The 22,234-nt window shown below is 40.7% G+C and overlaps 1 protein-coding gene across 1 annotated transcript; it reads left to right on the top strand.

The window, feature by feature from the left end:
* The first annotated feature begins 1,546 nt into the window (after positions 1-1,546).
* LOC105910135 (exportin-5) lies at positions 1,547-19,645 on the top strand. Its single transcript, XM_031579053.2, has 33 exons — positions 1,547-1,778; positions 2,386-2,507; positions 2,644-2,716; positions 2,797-2,934; positions 3,119-3,301; positions 3,397-3,423; positions 3,548-3,733; positions 4,280-4,356; positions 4,459-4,500; positions 4,645-4,744; positions 4,866-4,949; positions 5,031-5,156; positions 5,244-5,334; positions 5,416-5,544; positions 6,661-6,776; positions 7,464-7,619; positions 7,723-7,764; positions 7,904-7,993; positions 8,461-8,660; positions 8,777-8,876; positions 9,816-9,997; positions 11,963-12,063; positions 12,249-12,345; positions 12,553-12,689; positions 12,801-12,898; positions 13,949-13,995; positions 16,152-16,258; positions 16,360-16,428; positions 16,507-16,607; positions 16,712-16,819; positions 17,201-17,338; positions 18,750-18,914; positions 19,039-19,645. The coding sequence occupies exons 1-33, from the start codon at positions 1,677-1,679 to the stop codon at positions 19,192-19,194; spliced, it is 3,690 nt and encodes a 1,229-aa protein (XP_031434913.1). The 5' UTR covers positions 1,547-1,676; the 3' UTR covers positions 19,195-19,645.
* Positions 19,646-22,234: the final 2,589 nt, after the last annotated feature.

The following is a 22,234-nucleotide window of genomic DNA, read 5'->3' as shown; positions in this document are numbered from 1 at the left end:
TGAGGCTGGTAACTAGAACTTATCCTCTGCAGCATAGGTAACTCTTAGTCTTCCTTTTCTGGGGCGGTCCTCATGAGAGCCAGTTTCATCATAGCGTTTGATGGTTTTTGAGATTCCACTTGATAGAATGGAGAATTCATTTTTTCTTTCCAAATCTTTTATTTACTTTATTGTATTCTTGTGGTTGTTTTAGTGACTCCTCATGGCATCAACAGGAGCAGCGCTCCAAATTCCATTGTATGCAGAGCTTTACAATGACAATAATGGCTTTCAAAGTTTCAATGTTCAAAGTAAAAATTAGTCTTTGTCATATTTGCTAAAACTGTCACTATGTCCTGACAGTAGTACATGAGAGAGACATCATGTTAAAAACTCAGGTTACAGTAACACTCCAGCTTGAAAACTTGAACAAGTTCAACTTCCAGGTCCCTTCCTCATCCTCTGCCCTGCTCCAGCCCTGCCTCTAGAGCTCCTCCATGCAGAGGAGGCTGTGCACGCATAATCTACAGCAATATCTATTTGGTGAAAGAACTACCACACACTTATTTCGTTGCTTAGATATTTGTTTGAAACTCATGAATAGAGCTAATTAAGCAGTAAACCACTTATGAGAACATGTAGCTGTGACAGCAGAGGCACACATACTGTACATATCAGGACACCAACCTAACACCAACTTATATGACTGGGCACAAAGATATTTTCAATAACTTTAAAATAAAACAACATAGAGCATAAAAGAATTGGGTAGATTCTAGTATTATTTTTTTTTCTCCAAAGACTCTTCCTGACAGCCCTGCACTTCAACGAAAATGCTGGGCATCCCCAAGCAAGAACGTCATCTTGAGCTGCTATTAAGAGTGAACTTCCCAATGTACATGAAAGAAGAATGCACAAAGCCAACAAAAGCAGATCAAACTTTCCGTGAGTGTCACTAGCTTTTATAAAAAAAATTCCATAAAGTGAAAGAATTTACAGACAGCCATATACACGTGGACAATAAATAACTCGAAATAAAATAATTGGATTATTTTTGTCATTTTCTTTGATAAGGTTTTTCATATGTGGATAAGGTGCTAAAGATCCCCATCCCTGAAGATCGCTCTGCCCAGTTTGACCAACCAGACAAGCTGAAAGTGATAGCCAGCTTTGTGTCATGGTTCAATCAAGGGCAGGTCTGAACATAGACATACATACATACATACATACATACATACGGTATGTATATATTGATATATCCGTAGCACCACGCAGGAGGGGCTGTACCTCTCAGATTCCCAGAAAGCCAGTTTACAAAGCTTTTGTATGCCAAAGACCTTTAACGGCTGAGCAAAGTTGACATCGTATTTAGAGAACAATAACAAATACATATTTTGGGTGAATGGAATCAAAGACCCATGTACCCATCAAGAGGCAAATCTCCCCCCGGTCCTGAAGTTGGTCGAGTGCATCTTCCAATGTACAAGGACCTGCCAAACGCAGGTCAAAGAGAACTACAAGTCCCAGTGCTGTGCTCATAGGTTGTCAACCATCTTGGTTCATACGCCCGGCGTGGGCACGTTTCGTATGTGTACATGGTGTGCAAGTAACCCTGTGCTGCTCACCCTTCTGCAGGGGACTTGTGTAGCTCACTCTATCTTGATTCACCTTGTTTAGTGTAAACACATTTCAGAGTTATGGCTGAAGCAGTCGCAGAAATGTGCGATCAGCTAATTAAAGCTGTTAACGTAATGATGGATCCTGAATCGAGCCAACGATATCGCCTGGAGGCCCTTAAGGTAACGTTAGCTCCCCAAGTAACGTTAGCCTAATATCATCCACTGTCGTTCTATTACCTAGTGAGGTTAGCATTAGATGGCTTTACTATTTCTGAAATCTGATTGCCCCCTGTCAAATTTTTACCTTTCGTATCTATAGATATTTTAACGGTGACAAGCTGGGCAGTTTTGAATTGAATGGCTGCTGTTGCTGGTTATATTGGTCATTCATCACTAATATAGCCAACGTTAGCTTTTTAGCTAACCCGCCAGAGTCCTCATGCAGTGCTTTTCTCACCACACGATTGTAAGACTAACGTCAATGTTAAGAGATTAATCCATCATATATGACGAAGACACCGAAACAGTTTAATCAGCACAAAACAGATTTCTCCCAAATAAATCCTTTTTTTCCCCCTGAATGATTCTTGGTCGCGCCTCGTGTATGGTCGCATGAGGCTTTCCACTAGGCACTTGCTGTATTCACTATCTAATGTTATATAATGCTTTCTGTGTGGAGTGGATACATGAAATTGAATTAAATGAATTTATGCACTGGAATGAGATGCGGTTTCAAGATGCTTGGCCTGCCCAAATTGCCTTGCTAACGTTATATACTCTTTTGCAGTTCTGTGAAGAGTTTAAAGAAAAGTGTCCCTTCTGTGTCCAGTGTGGCCTTCAATTGTCAGAGAGGACACAAAATCCTATCATTAGGCATTTTGGTCTTCAAATTTTGGAACATGTCATCAAGTAAGTTATACCACATGTGCTGCAATTAACAGTTATTTAGTCATTTATCAACCAGAATATTTGAATTAATCTCATACTGTATATGTATATGTCTTTCCCCCTTTTTTCTGTGTACATTTTACCCCGACAAATGTAGGTTTCGATGGAACAATATGTCACAGCAGGAGAAAGTCCACTTAAAAAATTGTGCCATGGACCTCTTATCAAAGGTGTGTGCTTATCAAAGGTGTTCAGCCTCATTTGTCATTCTGCTTCGTCAGACCTTTTGAATTGTTTTTGTGCTCTCTAGGGAACACATCCTATCTTAAAGGAAGAAAGTCACATTAAGGATGCCTTGTCTCGTATTGTTGTGGAAATGGTCAAGAGAGAGTGGCCTCAGCACTGGCCAGACTTGCTGAAAGAACTGGAGACACTTACTACTTTGGGAGTGAGGATTGTTCCTTTTGAGTTTCTATTTTTGTGACACCTATTTAGCTGTTGTTGTTTTGGTGTATGGTTACTATTTAGGTATAGTAAATCTGTCTATCCGGCCAGAAATGGTCATTTACTTAGCAGCCGTCTTTCTTTATATGTGGTGTTGATCCCTGTATCGCTGGATTTCACCCTTTTAGGAGGCTCAAGCAGAGCTGGTGATGCTGATTCTTTTACGACTGGCCGAGGACGTGATTACATTTCAGACACTGCCCACACAGAGGCGGCGGGACATCCAGCAAACCCTAACCCAGAATATGGATGGCGTCTTCAGTTTCCTGCTGACTGTCCTGCAGCTCAATGTGGACAACTACCGCAAACTGGTTGGTGAATATATTTCCTTTTGCTAAAAATTCTATGCTGTCACTTTGGAATAAAGAGTACTGAATTTGAGGGTACTTTTGTTTTCTTTCCCTAGAAAGGTGTTGCTGGCGAAGAGCTGAAGGTAACTGATTGTTGTTGATTTTAGAAATGTAATGCGAATGAAAATGAATTGGTATAGAAATCGAATTATTAATATGGACTAAGTTATCGTAACCTATTCTGCTCACTCTTCACCTCTCGTGTAGGCTATGGCTCATTGTCGAGTGGGTGTGGCTACTCTAAACACACTGGCTGGTTATATAGATTGGGTGGCGATGGTGCACATCACTAATGGGAACTGCCGTCTCCTTGAGGTGTTGTGCCTGCTGCTGAGTGAACCGGAGCTCCAGCTGGAGGCAGCAGAGTGTCTACTCATCGCCATCAGCAGAAAGGTCAGCTCAGATCAACACTTTAGTGGGCTGTTCCAGAAAGCAGATTAAATGGAGTCAAACTCCAACTTAGGGCTGCACAATGAATCGTATTGTAATCACAATCGTGATTTCTGCCTTTGTCGGGTAATGAAATGTAAATCGGTGATATTCCAGAATCAAAAATTAGGCTAAATTAGCAAGAAGTTAAGCTGTGGAGTGTGATTTATTATTTTCATAGTTTATGGGTGGCCTTAACGACAATGGAGAGAGAATGACCCATATATGCTGCCAGGGGCCAATGTTCTGAAGATTAGTCCAGACTTTTTCTGACCCCGGGAAATAACTTGAACAAGTTGCCAAACGTGTTTTCTGAAATACCCCCTTGAAAGACTCTGATGCAGAAAGTTTAATGCGGAGAGTTACAAGTGTTTGCAATAATGTTTTGATGGTTGTAGATTGAAAAACTGGGAATGTTCTTTGTGTTGTAAAACTGTGCCTGAAGCCCAAATAGTTTGTGTAAATGTTTTGGGAGTTGAGGTGGCCTAATGTATTGAGTTGATGATGTAGGGGAAACTGGAGGATAGGAAGCCTCTCATGGTGCTGTTTGATGATGTCGCCATGCATTACATCCTTTCTGCAGCACAGTAAGTCACCATTCATTCATTCCTTCATTCAGTTCTTTTCAATTAAGTCCCAAATGATATAAATCAGTATCTCAAGATTGAATGATTTTTGCTTTGTTTTAGGTCTGCAGATGGGGCAGCTATCTGCAACCAATCCTCTACGAGGTGAGTAGCAGTAGACGTCACTCTTCTCTTGGTTGTTATCTAGAAAAGTATCTAGCAAGTGTGCTTTTAAAAAAAAACTATTAACAATTTGAATATTGTAAGGGATTAGTAAAGAGGTGCTCAAATCTGTCACATCTCATTTAGAACGTATAAGACAAGTGGGGTTGTGGAGAGGCATTACACCTTCCTGAAGAGGCTGTGTCAGGTGCTCTCCGCCTTAGGAAGCCAGCTGTGTTCACTGGTGGTGAGTCACCACACGCCATATTGTCATCTACTACTTCAATTCTCAGTTACTATTTCAATTGCAGCGTCGAGTGTAATATGTTGAAGCATCAAGTGTACTTATATCCTGTTTGTTGCTTCAGGGTTCTGCTGCTGAAGTTGACGTACCCCGGAATCTGAATAAGTACATAGAGGCCTTTCTTGCCTTCACTACTCATCCCAGTCAGGTAATGTATTGTTCGTCTTTTGTTTATTGCCACCATTGCTATAAGGAAATAATGTGCTAATGTAATGCTCTCTGTTTGCAGTTCCTGAAATCTTCGACCCAAATTACCTGGGGAACCTTGTTTAGGCACGAGGTCCTCTCAAAGGATCCTGTTGTTATCAAGATGGCTGTGAAGTACTTGAGGGAGACCATGACAAACCTTGTAAAGGTAGTGCCATTAGAAATCTCTCTGTATAATGTCTTGCTTTAGAAACTGCATTTTCTCAAATCCTGTCTAACCCTCATCCTCTGATAGACAGGGTTCCCTTCCAAGAAAGACAGCCCTAGCTGTGAGTACTCCCGGGGCGACTTTGACAGCGATGAGGACTTCAACTCTTTCTTCAACTGTACGTTTAAATCTTTGTGAGTGTGCTTTGTGCATTCAAAATGTATGACTGGTACTGTTTTAATACGTCATGTGTCTGTAGCTTTCAGGGCTCAACAGGGCGAGGTTGTCCGTTTGGCATGTCGGATAGTGCCTAAGGAGGCATTTCTGATCACCAGTGAATGGCTACAATACCAGATCATGACTCCCATCGACACAGGAAATACAACATGTGAGTCGTTACATCAGAAGTACTTTTGTGGACATCCCGACCTGTTGTCAACCATTAACAAACCTTTTTGTCTTTAACATCAGATTATGTGGATTTGTAGGGCCTCTGGGTGTCTTTCCTTGCATTCAAGTAGCTGAGTTAGTTTTAACTATAAAATAGGATGCCAATTTCTGTGTGTGCTCAGCAAGAAAACCTGGGGCAGGAAATGTAAGGCATTACAATCTTACATTTAATCCACATTGTCAATTAAAGATGGACAAACATGGTATGATTCATGACATTTATAGTTTTATGTAAAAAAATAAAAATAATATATATATATATATATAAATATATACCTTTTGTCAAATTCAGGTAATTTGTCATTAAAGCCCTCTAGCTGTCCATCCTCACACTCTGGTGTTTCTCCAGTCTTGGTTCTGTAAATGGGAAACAAAGTGGCTTGGAGGGAGCCCTGCACTGTTCCAGCCAATCAGTGTGTTGCTTGAGAAACACACAAGGGAGGGGTGGCTTTGTTTTGCTGTTGAGCTCAAATATCCACACTCTTTTGTCAGAATCGCAGGCTGCACCTTTACGTAAGCCTTCAAATGTGTGCATTAGTTTGAGTTTAGCTGCACGCAAAACATCACTGTAATATGCCCTGAAATTATGCAATACCACCTGTATTTTTTTTTAATGCTCCCCCTTTGATGTAATATTTTGTGGAAGTTAAAAGATAACTTTACCCTCACATACTTTACTTTGGTTTGCCCGCTGTCAACCGAAGTCATTTGTTTTCAATTAGGAAGTATTGGTTTTTGTGTGGGCAAAGTTTCAGCCAGTTAATCAGTGAAGCAGAACTTTGTCATTTCATCTCTGACAGTTTATTTCCCCCAGAGGGTTTAGGAGTGGTTTATGGAAGGCAATACCTTTTTGCATGTCTGAAAGATTTAATTTGTCTGTGGGCAGGTTGCACTTGGATGTTATGGGCTATAACAAATTCAGTGTTACAGGGGGTGGCTTTTTGTTTTTTTGGATTGGCTGAAAACACCTGAATTTGTAGATCTGATCTGTTGGAAGAGATTTCTTGAGATTCATGCTTGTTTTGTCTGTTTGTTCTTGTCTTTTGGCGCTCAGCCAAGATAGGGGAAGGTCTATGCTCCATTCTCTCTCCTTCTGCAGTGCAATGGGATGCAATGACCTTCTTCACTGAGAGTGTGTTGGGTCAGCTTTTCAAAGTTCTGGACAAAGAGGTAAGATTACCTATTCATTTGACTAGGTACCAGTATCTCATATATTCATAGAAGATGTTGGTAGCCCAAATAAAACATCTGCTAGGGAGCCTTCCAAACATGGCAGGAGCACTGGGAGCAGTTTATCACTGCACAAGGTAGCTATACCTCCAGGAGATGGCCACCACATTACATTTTTTGATTTTCTTTTTAGACGCAGTCTGTAAACTTTTTGATATCCACATTCTAATCCAAAAAAGATTCTCCAGAATGTATGCCTACATGTGATGGGCTATATGAATATCAGTAAAAATAATCTTAGATTGTCATGGAGTCTAAGTGAGCAAAACGCTTTATTTTTTCACAGGCTCAGAATCATATAGGCTACCCTGATTAACAATATAACCATCAGTGCTCATGTGCTCCTGATCACACCTCTACCGCTCGCACCATCAGTGCTCATGTGCTCAAAATAGGGACCTAAATCTATACGAAATGTAGCTTTCTAAAATTAGCTAGTTATGCCTGGTATGCATGCATTGTGTAGGCTAATGTTTTTTCTAGTATTTTAAGATGATACCTATACAAATATCTCAACGTGGAAAATTGTTTCATAGTGTAACTTAAACTGCAAAAGTAAAAGATAAAAAGTATGTCGACAATTCTAATGTTCTCCTGCCTTTTTTTTTTTTTTTTTCCTTCCTCCAGAGACTTCCTATTGAACAGGGCATTGAGCTGCTCCAAATGGTGGTGTCCTTTGACACGCATGACCCCCTCATTTTGTCCTGTGTCCTCACCAACGTCTCCTCCCTCTTCCCGTTCGCCACGCACCAGCCACAGATTCTGCCTCAGGTGCTCGCTAAGGTACGGTCATCACATGTTTGAGCCTCAGCTTCAGTATAGCTCCTTCAGTTTTCAATTGGATTCTTTGGAAAAAAATCTAAGAGTTTATGTTTTCATTTTGCAGCTGTTTGCTGCCATTACATTCGAGGTGTTGGAAGAAAACAAGGTCAGTCCATGAGTCTATGAAAGCAAATATTATGCTCTTTTATCGTAATTATATTCACTTGGCAGTGATGGCCAGAATGAGAGCGAAAGGGAGCCAGTAATGGAATGGCTGACGCGCTCCTGAACTTGTGTTTTTCTAGACACCCCGCACGCGAGCTGTGAAGAATGTTAGAAGACATGCCTGTTCTTCCATTGTCAAGATGTGTCGGGACTATCCACAGCTCATCCTGGTATTTCACATGCATGCATTCTGTCCTTTCTTTCCTCATATTTTAAGCTCGCTTGACCTTGAAGTATCTTCTGAAGGTCTGAAATTGCAAGTTTAAATGCTTTCAAATGGCTGTAATAGGGCTGCTCCATTAAAACAATAACAATATGTATTGTCAAATACATTTATTCAATATTCAACATAAAATGGTACCTTTTTATATATGCCACCAACTTCGTTATAAACCTATGTTCCAGCTAACAAGTGGCTAACCTTAGCTTGAAATATTAGCTTGTTCATAGCCAGCTTAGTTTAGCTAGTTGGATAAAGCCAGAAATGTCTGAGAAACAGGAGAAAGATGGAGAATAAAGGTTCATATTGTAGTAGCTGCAGCTAAAACGTTATCATAATGGCAGTTTTTTAAACCCTAAGCTATTGTGGTTTAAGTGTATTTTAACTCTATTTACCTGTGTGTGTTTGTGTCTTTAGCCATGCTTTGACATGCTCTACGCACATGTGAAGAAGCTGTTCTGCAATGAGCTGCTACTGACTCAGATGGAGAAATGTGCCCTGATGGAAGCGCTGGTTCTGATCAGTAACCAGTTTACAGACTTTAGTAAGCAGGAGGCTTTTCTGGAAGAGCTCATGTCTCCAGTCAGAACCCGCTGGCTCTCGGAGGAGATGAGTAGGTGTGTGTGCGTGCACCTGTGCTTGTGTTGTGACTGTCATTGCTCTCCAAACTTGAATCGCTGTATCTGTATCCATCTGCACCACCTTCCTAACCAGCCTCATGACTGTTTGACAGTGTTCTGTGGGACCCTGCCCTATTTCTGGCTCATGTTGGTGCTGATCAGGTCATCAATGACCCCAGCAGTGAGGATCAGTTTGGCATCAGTCGCTCACGGGTAAGCATGCATTGATTGTGAGCAAACTTTTTGTTTGTAAGTATTTAGGTATGTCCATACAAATGTGTATATTCATTGGCACCACTTGAACAAATGAACTGTGTGAACAAAGGATCGACATTTAATACTATAGTCTGCATAACAGGGGAGTGAATATGTTGGTAAGCCCAAAAGCAGGGACATTTAGAATGAAAACTGTCGATATTTTCTCCAAGAATGACTACATTTCCTGTAGGCATGCAGCAATGTCTCTACAGGTTCGGAGGCTTCCTTCCCATGTGTCTCTTGTCTATGTCAAGATATCAGCCATAGAGTCATGATGGACCACGCCTTCAAATTTGATTGATGCATAAACAGTTTGACCGATCAAAGGGGAAGGGGAGGGGAAGGAATCAGAAACATAGCAGATTAATTTGGTTGGCTGACATGGTGCATGCAAAGTTTAGTTAAACAAGGATAGCAAGGGTGGCAGGATACACAACAGTGCAGAACTGGCTGGCAACATGCTGTATCCAGGATCTGTTAAGGCCCTCTTACACAGCACAGCATGCGCTGTCCGTAGCCCAAATGTATTCATGTTGGGAATTTTAGATGTTTACAATAAGGATAATTAAAACAAGAACAATAGGGTTGCTTCGCATCTTGGAACAGTGAACAATTGTGCTATAGGGGCGGGACAAAATATTGTCTATTGGGGCAGGCATGCTTTTCAACTTCACCAGCTCTTTCACCACAATTTATAACAAATTATAATTTAATATTAAATAGGTTTTTTGCTACACAAAAATGCTACACAAAAGAATAATAGTACTTATGATCAGCATAATTTGACTGATGACATTAAGAGACTGAAGTACTGTAAAAATTATGCAGTTTATGCAGTTTATGCAGTTATCTAATAACAAGTTTTTTTTGTCCCTCTCTTTCCTGATCCATCAGATCAGTTTCTGTGTATATACACTGATGGGTGTGGTGAAGCGTGCCCGCTGGCCAGCTGATCCCCAAAAGGCCCACGCAGGGGGGTTTGTGGTGGGCCAAAGCGCTAATGGAGACCCTATCTACCGGAACCCCTGCACCACTCAGGTCTTGGCACTTCTACCCAATCTCCTTGGACTCATCAGGTGAGTGCAATCTTATAAATCCAATAAAAAAACTGCATTTCATCTTCAGCCCTGTCCCGTCTTAAGAGTTTGTATTTAGTGGCTTTAAATACAAGGGGTCTAACTGTACGTGTATTTGCCTGTACCTTCACGGTACAGAGGTTATGGTTCGCCGCATGTAGTTGCACAGAAAATATGCGGTAGCCTATGTGCGAAGACTGATGTATGTGATGCGGAACCAAATTTCACAGGTGCGAGTTCCGCCTGGAAACCTAACCTGTAAGCCATTAGCAACATGCCATGCTAAGCTGAGCTCCAGCTTATTGGTGTCGGACTGAGTGACACACTATGACGAGGGCAAATTCAATTCAATTTGGTTCAATTCACCAAAACAAAAACTCCCTGTTAATCAGGAAGAAACCTTAAACCACGGCACATAAGGTGTGGGCTATCTGCTTGAGGCCGACCGGGTAGGGATAGAAAAAGAAGGCGGGGGGAGCGCTCATTCTCGAATGCAGTTAAGAAGAAATTTCTTTTTATCTCCACTTACGAAGTTCCTCGGACAATTCTGGCATTCATGAAAGTTTTATCATCTGGGATTCGTTCTTAACTTAGAACAAAATTTAAGAAAAATAGCAGTCGTAAATCTGCCAGATTGGAGTGCGCCCATGTTCTTAAGGGCTGAATTTGATGGCTAGATAGTGTCATTCTCAATTGTTTAGGGCCGACAAGCATAACCTCCGCTTCATCTGAGTTAAGGGGCAGGAAGTTGTTAGCCATCCAAGATTTTACATCATGCAGGCAGGCTTCTATCTTGGGTAGATGTACAATTTCATCAGGTTTCATGGATAGGTAAAGTTGGCAGCATAGCAATGGAAGTTAATGCCATGTTTCCTTATGACAGCACCTAAGGGTAGCATGTACAAGGAGAAGAGCAGTGGTCCAAGGGCAGAGCCTTGGGGAACACCGTAACTTACTATGGTGTGATTAGATGACTTATTATGGACATGAACAAATTGGTGACGATCAGAAAGGTAAGACCTAAACCAGGATAGGGCACAACCTTTGATGCCAACAGGATGTTCAAGTCTCTGTAGCAAGATATGATGATCTAAAGTGTTGAAAGCAGCACTAAGGTCTAGGAGAACCAGTATTGAAGGGCACCCATGATCAGATGCGATTAGTAGGTAATTCAGAACTTTGACTAAGGCTGTTTCATTGCTGTGATGGGCTCTAAAGCCAAATGACACACAGGAGCTAGAAGACCAACCTGCTTCTTTCAAATCAGCTGTGATGTCAAATTTTGAGGTGCTCGAGATTCAAGATTTGGAATTAAGAGTGCCTATTGTGTCTTTTTTTTGTTTGACATCAGCCAACATGCACTCTGCCATAGGCCATATTTTTATGTTCGCTGTTTATATTTAACTGCGTAATACAGTACAATATGAAAATGTTTATTTAACTGCGTAATACAGTACACAATGAAAATGTTTATATTTAACTGCGTAATACATTACAATATGAAAATGTTCCTTATGTTTAGAAATAGCCTAAATAAAGGGAAGCAAAATGAAACAATCCTAATGTACAAGTTTACATTTTCTATTGGTCTGTTTATTTTGTACTTTGATAACATAAGAGATGTTTTTCAGTTGTGGAGCCAATTGTGAACTATTGCTTTTTGATTTTTATCAAAAGTATGACCTATTCAAGACTTTATATTCGCTGTTTACATTTTACTGCTTCATACACTACAGGTTGGACCAACTATGACACTAGTGGGAACAAACTGCACTACTGTCTGTTCAAAATAAATGAAAAGAAACCTAGCCGTATACATCTGGTTTTTTTTTGGTGCTTTTTCCTGTTTCCCTGAACTTGTACTGGACCGTGATGTCCAAGCAGTGGTGTGAACTGAACCGTGACTTCTATGTGCAGTTACACCCCTACTTTGAACTAAAGTCCAGCTTGTGCATGTCTTTGCAGGACCCATAATAGCTTGTTCTCACCAGAGAACATGGCTCGCCACAGTGAGACTTTCATCAGAGTACATGAGGTCATGGATGTGGAAAAGAATTTAGTACTGGGTAAGGATGTCATCGCCACTACAGTTAATCTTTATCAACATCTTATCGGAAGTAAAACTGTAAAGTATCTGCCTCTAATAGTTATTTTTAATTTGGAGGTGCAAGAGAGAGTATTAGTAGCAGACATCCAACATCAATATGAGGCCCAGTGTACCCTCGGTGCTCACTCCACATGTTTTCTGCAGGCCTGCCGCAACCTGTGCTGGATATTTATGACTCCCCGGTGTACAAGACGGCTCTGGAGCGCATGCAAGGCTTCTTCTGTACCCTGTATGATAACTGGTAGGTTTCCGTGGTTCGTGGAAGCTCTTTCTTTTTCATTCTTTTCTTGTTATGACAACTGGTAGGTTTCAGTGGTTCGTGGAAGCTCTTTCTTTTTCATCCTTTTCTTGTTATGACAACTGGTAGGTTTCAGTGGTTCGTGGAAGCTCTTTCTTTTTCATTCTTTTCTTGTTGTACTGCTTCTGATTTTCACAATTGTGTTTGTAGTTTTCATGTGCTGGGGAACCTGGGCCCCTCCCTCACGCAAGACTTCTACACCATTGATGGGCTGGCCCTTCAGATCAGCAACTCTGTTCTCAGTAATCTAGATAATGTTCCTGACCACAGACTACGCCCTTTGCTCCATATCCTTTTGATGACAATATTGTCGTCTTCAACTTAACAGCATCCTGTAATTACTGCATTTGATGTACTGTTACTGTGTCATGATTATTTTCCTTATTGTAACTATTCACGGGTGTTCATGAAGCAGCTGGTCGTTTCCTGTCCTCCGGAGTATCATGAGTCTCTACTCTGCCCCCTGCTGGGGCCTGTCTTTGCGTACATGCTGCAGGTGAAACGTTATTTCCTGCTTAACTTTCCTTCCAAATCTTTCATTGTACTCCAGTCGTATAAGGCAATTAGAAAAAAATAATTCTATAGCATGTGTTAGCTATTAGTAGGCATGGAAAAGTAACCCTCAGGTTAATAGCATTCCTGTATGTTAGCACAGATAGATTACCAAATATTGACCATAGAGTCCAAATTCGTGAAATGACTTTGGATGATTGTTCAAATCATCTCGCGATTATGTTGTCAGCAAGCAATTTAGGAGTCAAACTAATTAAAACTGCCAGATTTTGGTAATTTGTCCATTTTAGCATTTGTTGCTTGAAGATAGGGGTGAAAGATTTGGGAAAATAATGTAATTGCAATTTTTTTTTTTTCAATATTGCGATTGCGATTTAATATTTTTTTTATTTTATCCTCTTTTTATTTCCCAACAAAACGTAATGAATGATTTAAATATGACCAACACAATATTAGATACATTTAGTGTAAAATATTCTTTCCCACATTTTACATTTTTATTTAACTGCTCATTACAGAAACAAGAACAACAAATCGGTGGCTTTGCCACTGTGCATTTAAGTAATTTAAACAAAGTAATTGTAAGTATAAACACAAGGCATGCACTTTTATTTTTATTTTTTAGACCACGTTGTAATTGCGGACGTTGCGGTTAGAAAATCGCGTTTTACCATATTGCGATTTAATCGCAAATGCAATTAATCGTTCAGCCCTACTTGAAGACTCCTCAGGGATGGCTAAACCCGCTTCTGTATTGCAATTAAACAATTTTAATGCAACCTAGTGGTTTTGTGAATACAAAATTCTTGTTGTACGTATTTGAAAGGCCTGGCAGGTATCATTATCATTGTATAATGGATTCGATTTTATTGGTTGAATAATGTTTTTTAAACGAAATGGGTTGCCACTTAGGTACTGTTTAGATTCCCTAAAATGACAAGGCAAGGCATTAAAACTCTATATAGTAAAGGTTTTTCTTAGCAGAGGGCGAAAGATTTTAATGTCGGTTTTTCCCACCCCTCTTTGATTCCAGAGACTTACCTTGAGGTGGCAGATCATCAACCAGCGGAGTAGTCTGGGGTAAGAGGACATATTCAGGGTGTTTGTGTTGAGATCATTTATCGTAGGATAGATATTATGTTTTATTAGGGGTCCAAGAAGAGAAGTGTGATGTCACAGAATGAGCAACAAAATATACTTTTTACTCTGATTCCTTCAGAGGAATGAGCCAATTTCTGCCAATTTCCTGGTTCAAGTTAACCAAACTTGCTCACGGTTCCTAGTGCCCAACCAGTTTTCAGCAGTCAATATTTGCCAGTGTGAATGGCCAATCTTCATGAAGCTATTTACCGTATTTTAAATAAATGGCTCTACTGTGTTTGCCTTAAGGATTTTTAGGTATTTTGAGGTGGAACTATAGGGTGGTCAACTTCTTATTATAATAAATAATTAAATAAGCACTAAACTCAATCGCGTGGATATAGCCATAGTGGAATAGAATAGAGACATCTACATTCTGCAACAGTTCCTCCACCTCTGCACCAGTGAAGTTAGGTCTGCGTTTACTGGACCGTGTGTTGTTATGTGGAGATTAAGTAAACTGCATTACCCAGAATACACTAGGCATACGAGCTGTAGACGTGATGGTTACATGTTGAAAGTCCCTCCAGTAAAGTTCGAGCAAAACCCACGCTGACCGTGTGAGTAGTGTTTTATAATCGCTAACACACTGCTTTCCGCTTTGACATGATTTTGATCTGTCTCCAGTTGCTTTCGCGTTGCCTGTGGATTCTGCACACGTCGCTATAGTTGCATGCCCTTATAAGATGATGGATAGATAGATAGATGGATACTTTATTTATCCAGAGGGATATAAGAAGCTGGCGCGGTGTTTATATATGCAAACTCAGGTTTACGAGAACTCGCCTTCAATTTAAGAATCAGTGCACAGCTAAGAACACTTTGGCGGTTTAAGAACACATTTCCAGGTGTTCATGAATCCGGCGGAGATCTTATCTTAGGTTGGTCTTTCGAAGCTCATAAGAAGATATTTAAGACGACACTTAAGAACATTTTCGAGAATGAGGCCCATTGTCTGCCATATATGACAAGGTAAATACAGTTAGTATCAAATAACCCCAAGATTTCCAGTTTATTCCCGTTAATTCCCATGGAAAGTTTCCAACTTTGAATATTCCTGGAATTTTGCAACCCTAAGCTCAACAGCCAATCAAATTGCATGCCTCCCTTCCATACTCCTGAAGCAACATGTTGATTGGCTGGAATTGTTTAGGGCTCAGTGTGAGCAACTATGTTTGTTTCCCATTTACCAGCACTGTGTATGTACACTGGACATGTTTAGAGCAAGCACACCAGACAGACAGCTAGATGACTGTGAAGAGTCTTTATTTTAGCTTTTGAAATTGGATTTTAGTGATTAATAAGTGAGGCCGGACTGACAGTGGCTGATTAAAATGCTTTAGCAAATTTCTTGGCAACACCGTTCATAGGTGTTTTTGACAGTATGTCAAATTGGTTATTTCTTCACATTCTGTTATTTGTAGTTCATTTGTGAATGTTTTGAACTAAACATCTTTAACAGTCCAGCTAACGCCCCTACCTTAAGCATTCACACCGTCTTTCAAAGTGTCACTTATCTACACATGTATGCTGGTAGGACGAGCTGGGAAAGCAAGTAAATCAAAGTTTGTGGGCTTGACTATCAGTACTACTGTAAAAATGTACTTGACTATAGGTCTCAATGGATTCATGAATAAATGGAGAAGTAAATAGTCTAGTAAAAAAGGCTCCAAAACTGTACGAGCTGTGACCTATTCAAAATTACGTAAGTAGGCCAAACATTTCTTGCTGTTCTACTTTTCCCTTTAAAAACGAAGTGGCCTCCCTCCAGTGCTCCCAGACATGCACTGAACAGGACAAATGACGATAAGAAAAATCAAAGAAAACAAATCCTCATAAGGGCTTCATAACGTTGTGAGCATGTGAACACATGCTTTATTAAGGAATTTGTATGAAGAATTGTGCTTAGAACCTTCAATAAATCTAGAATGTATCTGCCTTGTAGGGTGCGTTCGTAAATTAAATCTGGTAATTTGAAAATGGAATGAGCGTTCCATCTCTCTACGAACAGATCAAAATTGAAACAACAAACATCCGTGTTGAAATTAGGTTTACGTCCTGATGTTTGAACATGGTTTTATGTTCTATGTCCTCAGGGGCTCAGAAGAGGAGAGTCTGATCTTGGAAGAGACGCAGGTAACTCAAGAAATGTTGGAGGAACAACTGGTGCGCATTGTGACCAGGGAGCTCCTAGATCTGATCAGTAAGTGACTTAAGCTTTACAATGTAAACAATGGAACTAAAACCCTTCCTGAAGCTCACTGATATCACACTTATGGGTTTTGTCCTTGTTTTGCCCCTCAGTTGTTTCGTGTATATCAAGAAAAGTCCCTGAGCCCGTAGGAAGCAAAGAGGAGACGGCAGATAATGATGGTAAACATTCATGTCGTTTACAGTTTTACTTACAGATATCAGTTAAGTCTCATTTTAACGATGAGTTTCTCTTCGCAGATGAGATGATGGCAACAGATGCGTCTCAGGGTATCCAGATGAATTCTGCTACCTCTGTAGATGAGCTTACCGATCTTGGGAAGTGCTTGCTCAAACATGAGGTGAACAATTCTAACAGAGGAAATCATTGGTGATGGCCGTTCCAATGTGTGTACAATCAAGGCCTAAAGAATCCTGCCTGACCCCGTTTTTGTCCTTTCCACAGGACATTTACATGACTCTTCTGACTATTGCCTTCACCGCTGTGTCTTGGAAAGACACAAGTATCTGCCACCGCACTGCCTCTCTGGTTTGCTGGACTCTCCTTCGACAGGTTTGTGATTTATTTAGGTTAAGCGGGGCGTGCCTCACCTGTTCCTCACCCTTTCCTGTTCCGATCATAAAATAATAACACATCTTTTCCTAAGGAATGCTATTCTCACCATAGTAGCTTTTAAGAATTGGAATGGAATTGGAAGCCATGGGTTCAAAACCTGAGGTTGCTAGGGTAAATGTGATTAGATGCGAATATACCCATTTCCATCAACCTTAGTCGTATTTTACTTAATGCAAATTGGTAGTTGAATTTCTTTTTTGACTTTATGCGAATTTCGAAGTGTTTCCAGTCGGGATATCCTATTTGAATGTAAAAAAAATTGCGTTAAAAAGTTGGATGGAAATCCGGCTACTGAGTGTCATGACTGCTTGTGTGTAGGTGGTCGGGGGGAACCTGTTGCCAGAGGCAGTGACATGGCTGTATGTCAGTGTGCTGAAGGGATTGCAGATTCACGGCCAACATGAGGGCTCTAACGCCACCCTCACACAGCTCGCACTCTTCATGTATGAGAACCTGGTAAGTCCTGCGGCACACCTCACCTGACCTGACCTGAGCTGACTACTGTGGGCAGGTGGTGTCATTCAAACGCTCTAGATTTAGGCGCTTTCCCTCCGCAGGAACTCCTCATCCTTCTCAGGGGGCTCAAACCTTTAGAGAAGATAAAACTCCTTGACTGTTTGTGGTGCACTTTCCAACTGTGTTGCATGAATTGTTGGAACCCCAAGTTAACATAATAATTCCATGATAAACTGTCATTTTGCCACAAGGATTCAAAATCTCTCAGTGTTTCACCCGTCCCACAGTCCAGTCCACGATTCTAATTCTATTCATTGTTTGTCAAATTCAACAAATATCTCCTCAGTCTTCTAGCTGTCCGTTCAGTGTTTGCTCTCAAAACATCTCCAGTGTTCGTACACAATCCTGGCTCTGTAAATGTATTGTTATATATTGTTTTTCCATTACCACTTTTGGCCATGCCGCATTGCACCACACTAACTTGCATTTCCAAATATAGTCTGAAGCAGCTAGCCAAAGGTAACGAAACAACTAAGGGTTTGGCAATCAGTCTGTTTGTTAAAACGTATTAGGGTATTTATTTGCCACATTAATGGTACACTAATATTTCAGCTCAACAGCTAATCAAATTACACCCCTCCCTTCTGTGTCCCTGAGGCTACAGGTTGATTGGCTGAAATTCTTTATGGCTCAGTGCGAGCCACCATGTTTGCTTCCCATTAACCAGGACTGTATGGACACCATTTATTTTCTTAACATGCACACTGAACAGCTGACAGCTATGGACTGTGAGGAGCAGTTCACTCAATTCGAATAAAATTTGAGTCGCAGAGTATTGGGCATAAAACAGAACACACATCATATGACTGCATAAACATGGTTTACTTACTCATTGCATGTCTTGGATTGAAACAGGAATTGGTCTTATCAAATACCTTATTACACTTTCAATTTATTTAATTATGATGTAACCTCTCCAGAAAACAATCAGTGGTTTTAAAAATGGTGCATATCTTCTGCTCAGCTTGCATGAAAATAGGCACCATTTTTTAAAACCACTGATTGTTTTCTGAAGAGAGGTTACATCATAATTAAATAAATTGAAAGTGTAATAAGGTATTTGATAAGACCAATTCCATTGATAATTTTTCGATAGGCATTGATAATCACTCTATGCAAACATGTTGTGAAGGGACTTGAAAAGGGGTGGTTCCTGCAGTGGGGTTGGGCTTGTTTCGAGCCCCCAAAAGTGGTTCCTTGAGTTCCTTGAGTTCCTGCAGTTTGAAAGGGCCACGAGTTTAGCATAGACCATAGTGTATGTATATTGGTTTTAGCATAACTAGTGATTACTCTGGAGAATTTGGATATTGATTACTAAATCTGGATCATCTTGTCATTTTGATCTTGACAGAGAGCACGCTATGTGGAACTACGGGGAGTCATGACTCAGATCCCCAACATCCAGCAGGAGGCCCTGGACCAGTTTGACCACAGGATCCTGAACCCTGCTGCTAATAAGGTCACGGAGAAGAAGAGGAAAGAGCAGTTCAAGAAGCTTATTGCTGGTGCTATTGGGGTAAGGTTAAGTCTTTTAGAATAAAATATGAAAAAGGAGAATGCATGGCTAGTGCTGGTATTTTTAAACTAATTTTACATGCATAGCAGTGGCAATAAATGACATCTGTTTATCCTTCCACCAGAAACCTTTGGGCCAGCAGTTTAAAAAAGAGGTGCATATACGCAACCTTCCATCTCTCTTCAAAGCGGGTAAGGCTGACACCAAAAGGGACCTTCTGGAGAATAACGAGACCACTGGCCTGACCGCACTCTTCTGCCCTCAGCAAGAGGATGTCTGAGGGGCCAGATAGCACCTCTGCCGGGACCACATAGCCAAACTGTCAGGAGATTCCTTCTCTGGTCCTCGCTGACCAATGAATGCTAAGTTGTGAGACAATACGTCCCAGTGTCCTTCACCATTAACAATACATTGTGCAGCACAAAGTCTCAAACGGTTGAGCTGAAAATAAAGCAACATGGGAGGATTGGAGTCTGAATGGTCTTAAGTAGAAAACCTTTAGCTGTCGATGATCCAACATGAGATTGACCATTGTGTGATGTGTCCGTTGAAAGGTTCAGTAATCTGCACTACATTCCCGGTTTTCCTATTAGTATTAAGGACAGTACACTGTCCTGGCCATATTTTTTTCTTTCTTACATTCATGATTGCAAAGGTTTTTGATGTACAGGCAGCAATTTATGTAAAAACTGTTTATATTTTGTTTTTAATAAATGTAGAGTTTATGGTCATTTTGATTGTATGTGTCTACTTGGATGGAATTCTTTTCGGTCAAAAGACCTCTCTTGATGCCTTTTTAAAACACCTTTACGCACAAAATACTGGTCCTCACTCAGTCCTCTTCACAGCTCCTCCTTTACACACAAAATACTGGTCCTCACTCAGTCCTCTTCACAGCTCCTCCTTTACACACAAAATACTGGTCCTCACTCAGTCCTCTTCACAGCTCCACTCAACACCTTTACGCACAAAATACTGGTCCTCAGTCAGTCCTCTTCACAGCTCCTCCTTTACACACAAAATACTGGTCCTCACTCAGTCCTCTTCACAGCTCCACTCAACACCTTTACACACAAAATACTGGTCCTCACTCAGTCCTCTTCACAGCTGCACTCTTCATGGATTGCATACCTCTGAAACAATATTACTTAACATTGGAAGTTATATGACGTGACATTATTTACCTTTCGATGATGCACAAGGTAACGGTTTCTCATTTCTGAAGTTGTATGGGCTTATTTGTTCAATCATCCATACTTCTTGAATTTGAATGCTACTACTAAATGCTAGTATAACTTTAAAACTACTTTGGCTTGCTGATAAGTTGTCATCTTCTGAATCTCAGCCACCTTTGTGTTGTAGCCTCTTTCCTTTCTCAATGGCCAGTTGTTTGGTCTGAAGCCACTTGTGGCTTCCTGCATTTTCAGTACATGAGATTGTGGATACTGCTAGTGCTCTGCTTTCGCTACTTGAACACTCGGCTGCTTTGCTTGCTGACTTCTATTGCCATTGGTTAGGCTTTGGCCCACCTCTGCAGTGAGTGGCAGGGGTAAGGCATGTTGCAAGAATCAGCCCTGGCCCATCGTGTGTTGAACAGGTATCAAGTATATGTGTACTAATTATCTGGGATCGTGTCAGAATGCTGCTCCAAGACCTGACAACTTGCACTGACTGATACCATTCACATCTCAAAGGTCAACGTCAGCATCAAAGCTGTCAAGTGTTTTGACAACCAATCCATGATCTTTGTAAGTGTATGCGCAGCAGCCAACCCCACCACAGGTGTAGAGAGCTGTGCCTGGGACCGGAGGAAGGGGGCCATAACGGTGGCCTTTATCAAAACTCTGACTCTACAACAAGGGTGTTGGTGGTATCGAGGTTTTGGAATTACTCTGCTCTTGACATCATCAAGAGAAGGTCCATGAAAAGCTACCACATGATGGTATTCCACATGTTGGACCTAACTCTTGTGCAATGTATTGGTGGGAGATGGGGGAGATGCAGAAACCATCATGAGGATGAGATGCTCAAAATGGCAAATATTAAAATCAAATATTAAATGTTTATAATCTGACTACAAGCGTGATCAGAATGAAATTGCATCTTTTAACCACCTCAGTCAGAATGAACTGCCCCAATCCAAAGGAAAGTTCAATCGGATTGATCGGGTTGGGTTAAACCTTTAATATTGGGAAATATTATGGACTAATAAGGTTAAAAAAATATATATACTTCCCCTCCCTTGTTTCAAGACTTTTCAGTGGAAGTGGTCTGTCTCACCTTGTCCCGCCTTGGCCCCGCCCAATGGGACAACTTCCTGGTTGTCAAATTGAATGTAAGTGAATCAGCGGCCCTCACATCAGTGGGCTTCATGATGTGTTTTAAACCAGTTACCTCATATGTATACTTTAAAGTAACTATCAGTGTGACTTTGCTAGCTAACGTGATCTGGTTTGCTGAAATTGGCCAACGTTAATTTCTTATGAACCAACATGATTTCATGTTGATTCAGAGGGGTCTATCTTAAAATCTTGTTACTAGAAGTGATACTTACTCTATTGTCACACAAGCAACACAGGAGGGAGACAAACTCTTTATCTTTTGCCACTTATGGGCGTTCCTAGCTTGTGGTTACTAGGTTACAATCTTCTGTATGGCTCAGCTTTGTGGGTGGTTAGCTTGCTGGCAGACGCCTGGCAAATCACCTCAGGTATATTTTATTGTTACAATAACAGAGTTTTTAGAATACAGTGTCTATTTCTCGGTTACTGTTCAAAAATCTAAAGGAAAAAATCCAAACAAATTAATGTATATACAAACACCACTGACTATGGAGTTTGGTCCGCCATCTTTGATTCCAGTTGAGGTTACATTTGGTATATGTACATCATGCTGCCTTCACTATCACTGGTAGTTGCCTTGTCACGTCACTCAGTATCTGCATAAAATAGACCTTTCGCCTATTTCCACCCAGCCTAGTTGGCAATGCAACGGCCTCTCGTCTTTTGTCATTGTAAATCGACAACTTTCATTGAAAATGAAGGGCAGCTGGTTGCTTTGTCTCTACTCTGTGGGTCGTCTGACCGAAGGGTAAGGGCTGTAGTGATGTGTAGTGTAAACTTTTTCAGGTGTTCATTAGGCTTAAGAGCTAAAGACCCTTACCAACTGAGCCTCGATAGAATTTTAAGTCGCGTAAAAATATACATTTAAGAGAGCATGATTTTGATGAACCCAAATGAAAGATTAGACAACCTGTGTTGGAAGCCAACTGTCATTGTGAGATTAATACTTTTCTCTCATTCCTCTGTTGGAGTGTGGCT

The sequence above is a fragment of the Clupea harengus genome, chromosome 13 (genome assembly GCF_900700415.2).
Source record: "Clupea harengus chromosome 13, Ch_v2.0.2, whole genome shotgun sequence".
Classification (NCBI taxonomy): domain Eukaryota; kingdom Metazoa; phylum Chordata; class Actinopteri; order Clupeiformes; family Clupeidae; genus Clupea; species Clupea harengus.
This window is presented reverse-complemented; position numbering and strand designations above follow the sequence as displayed.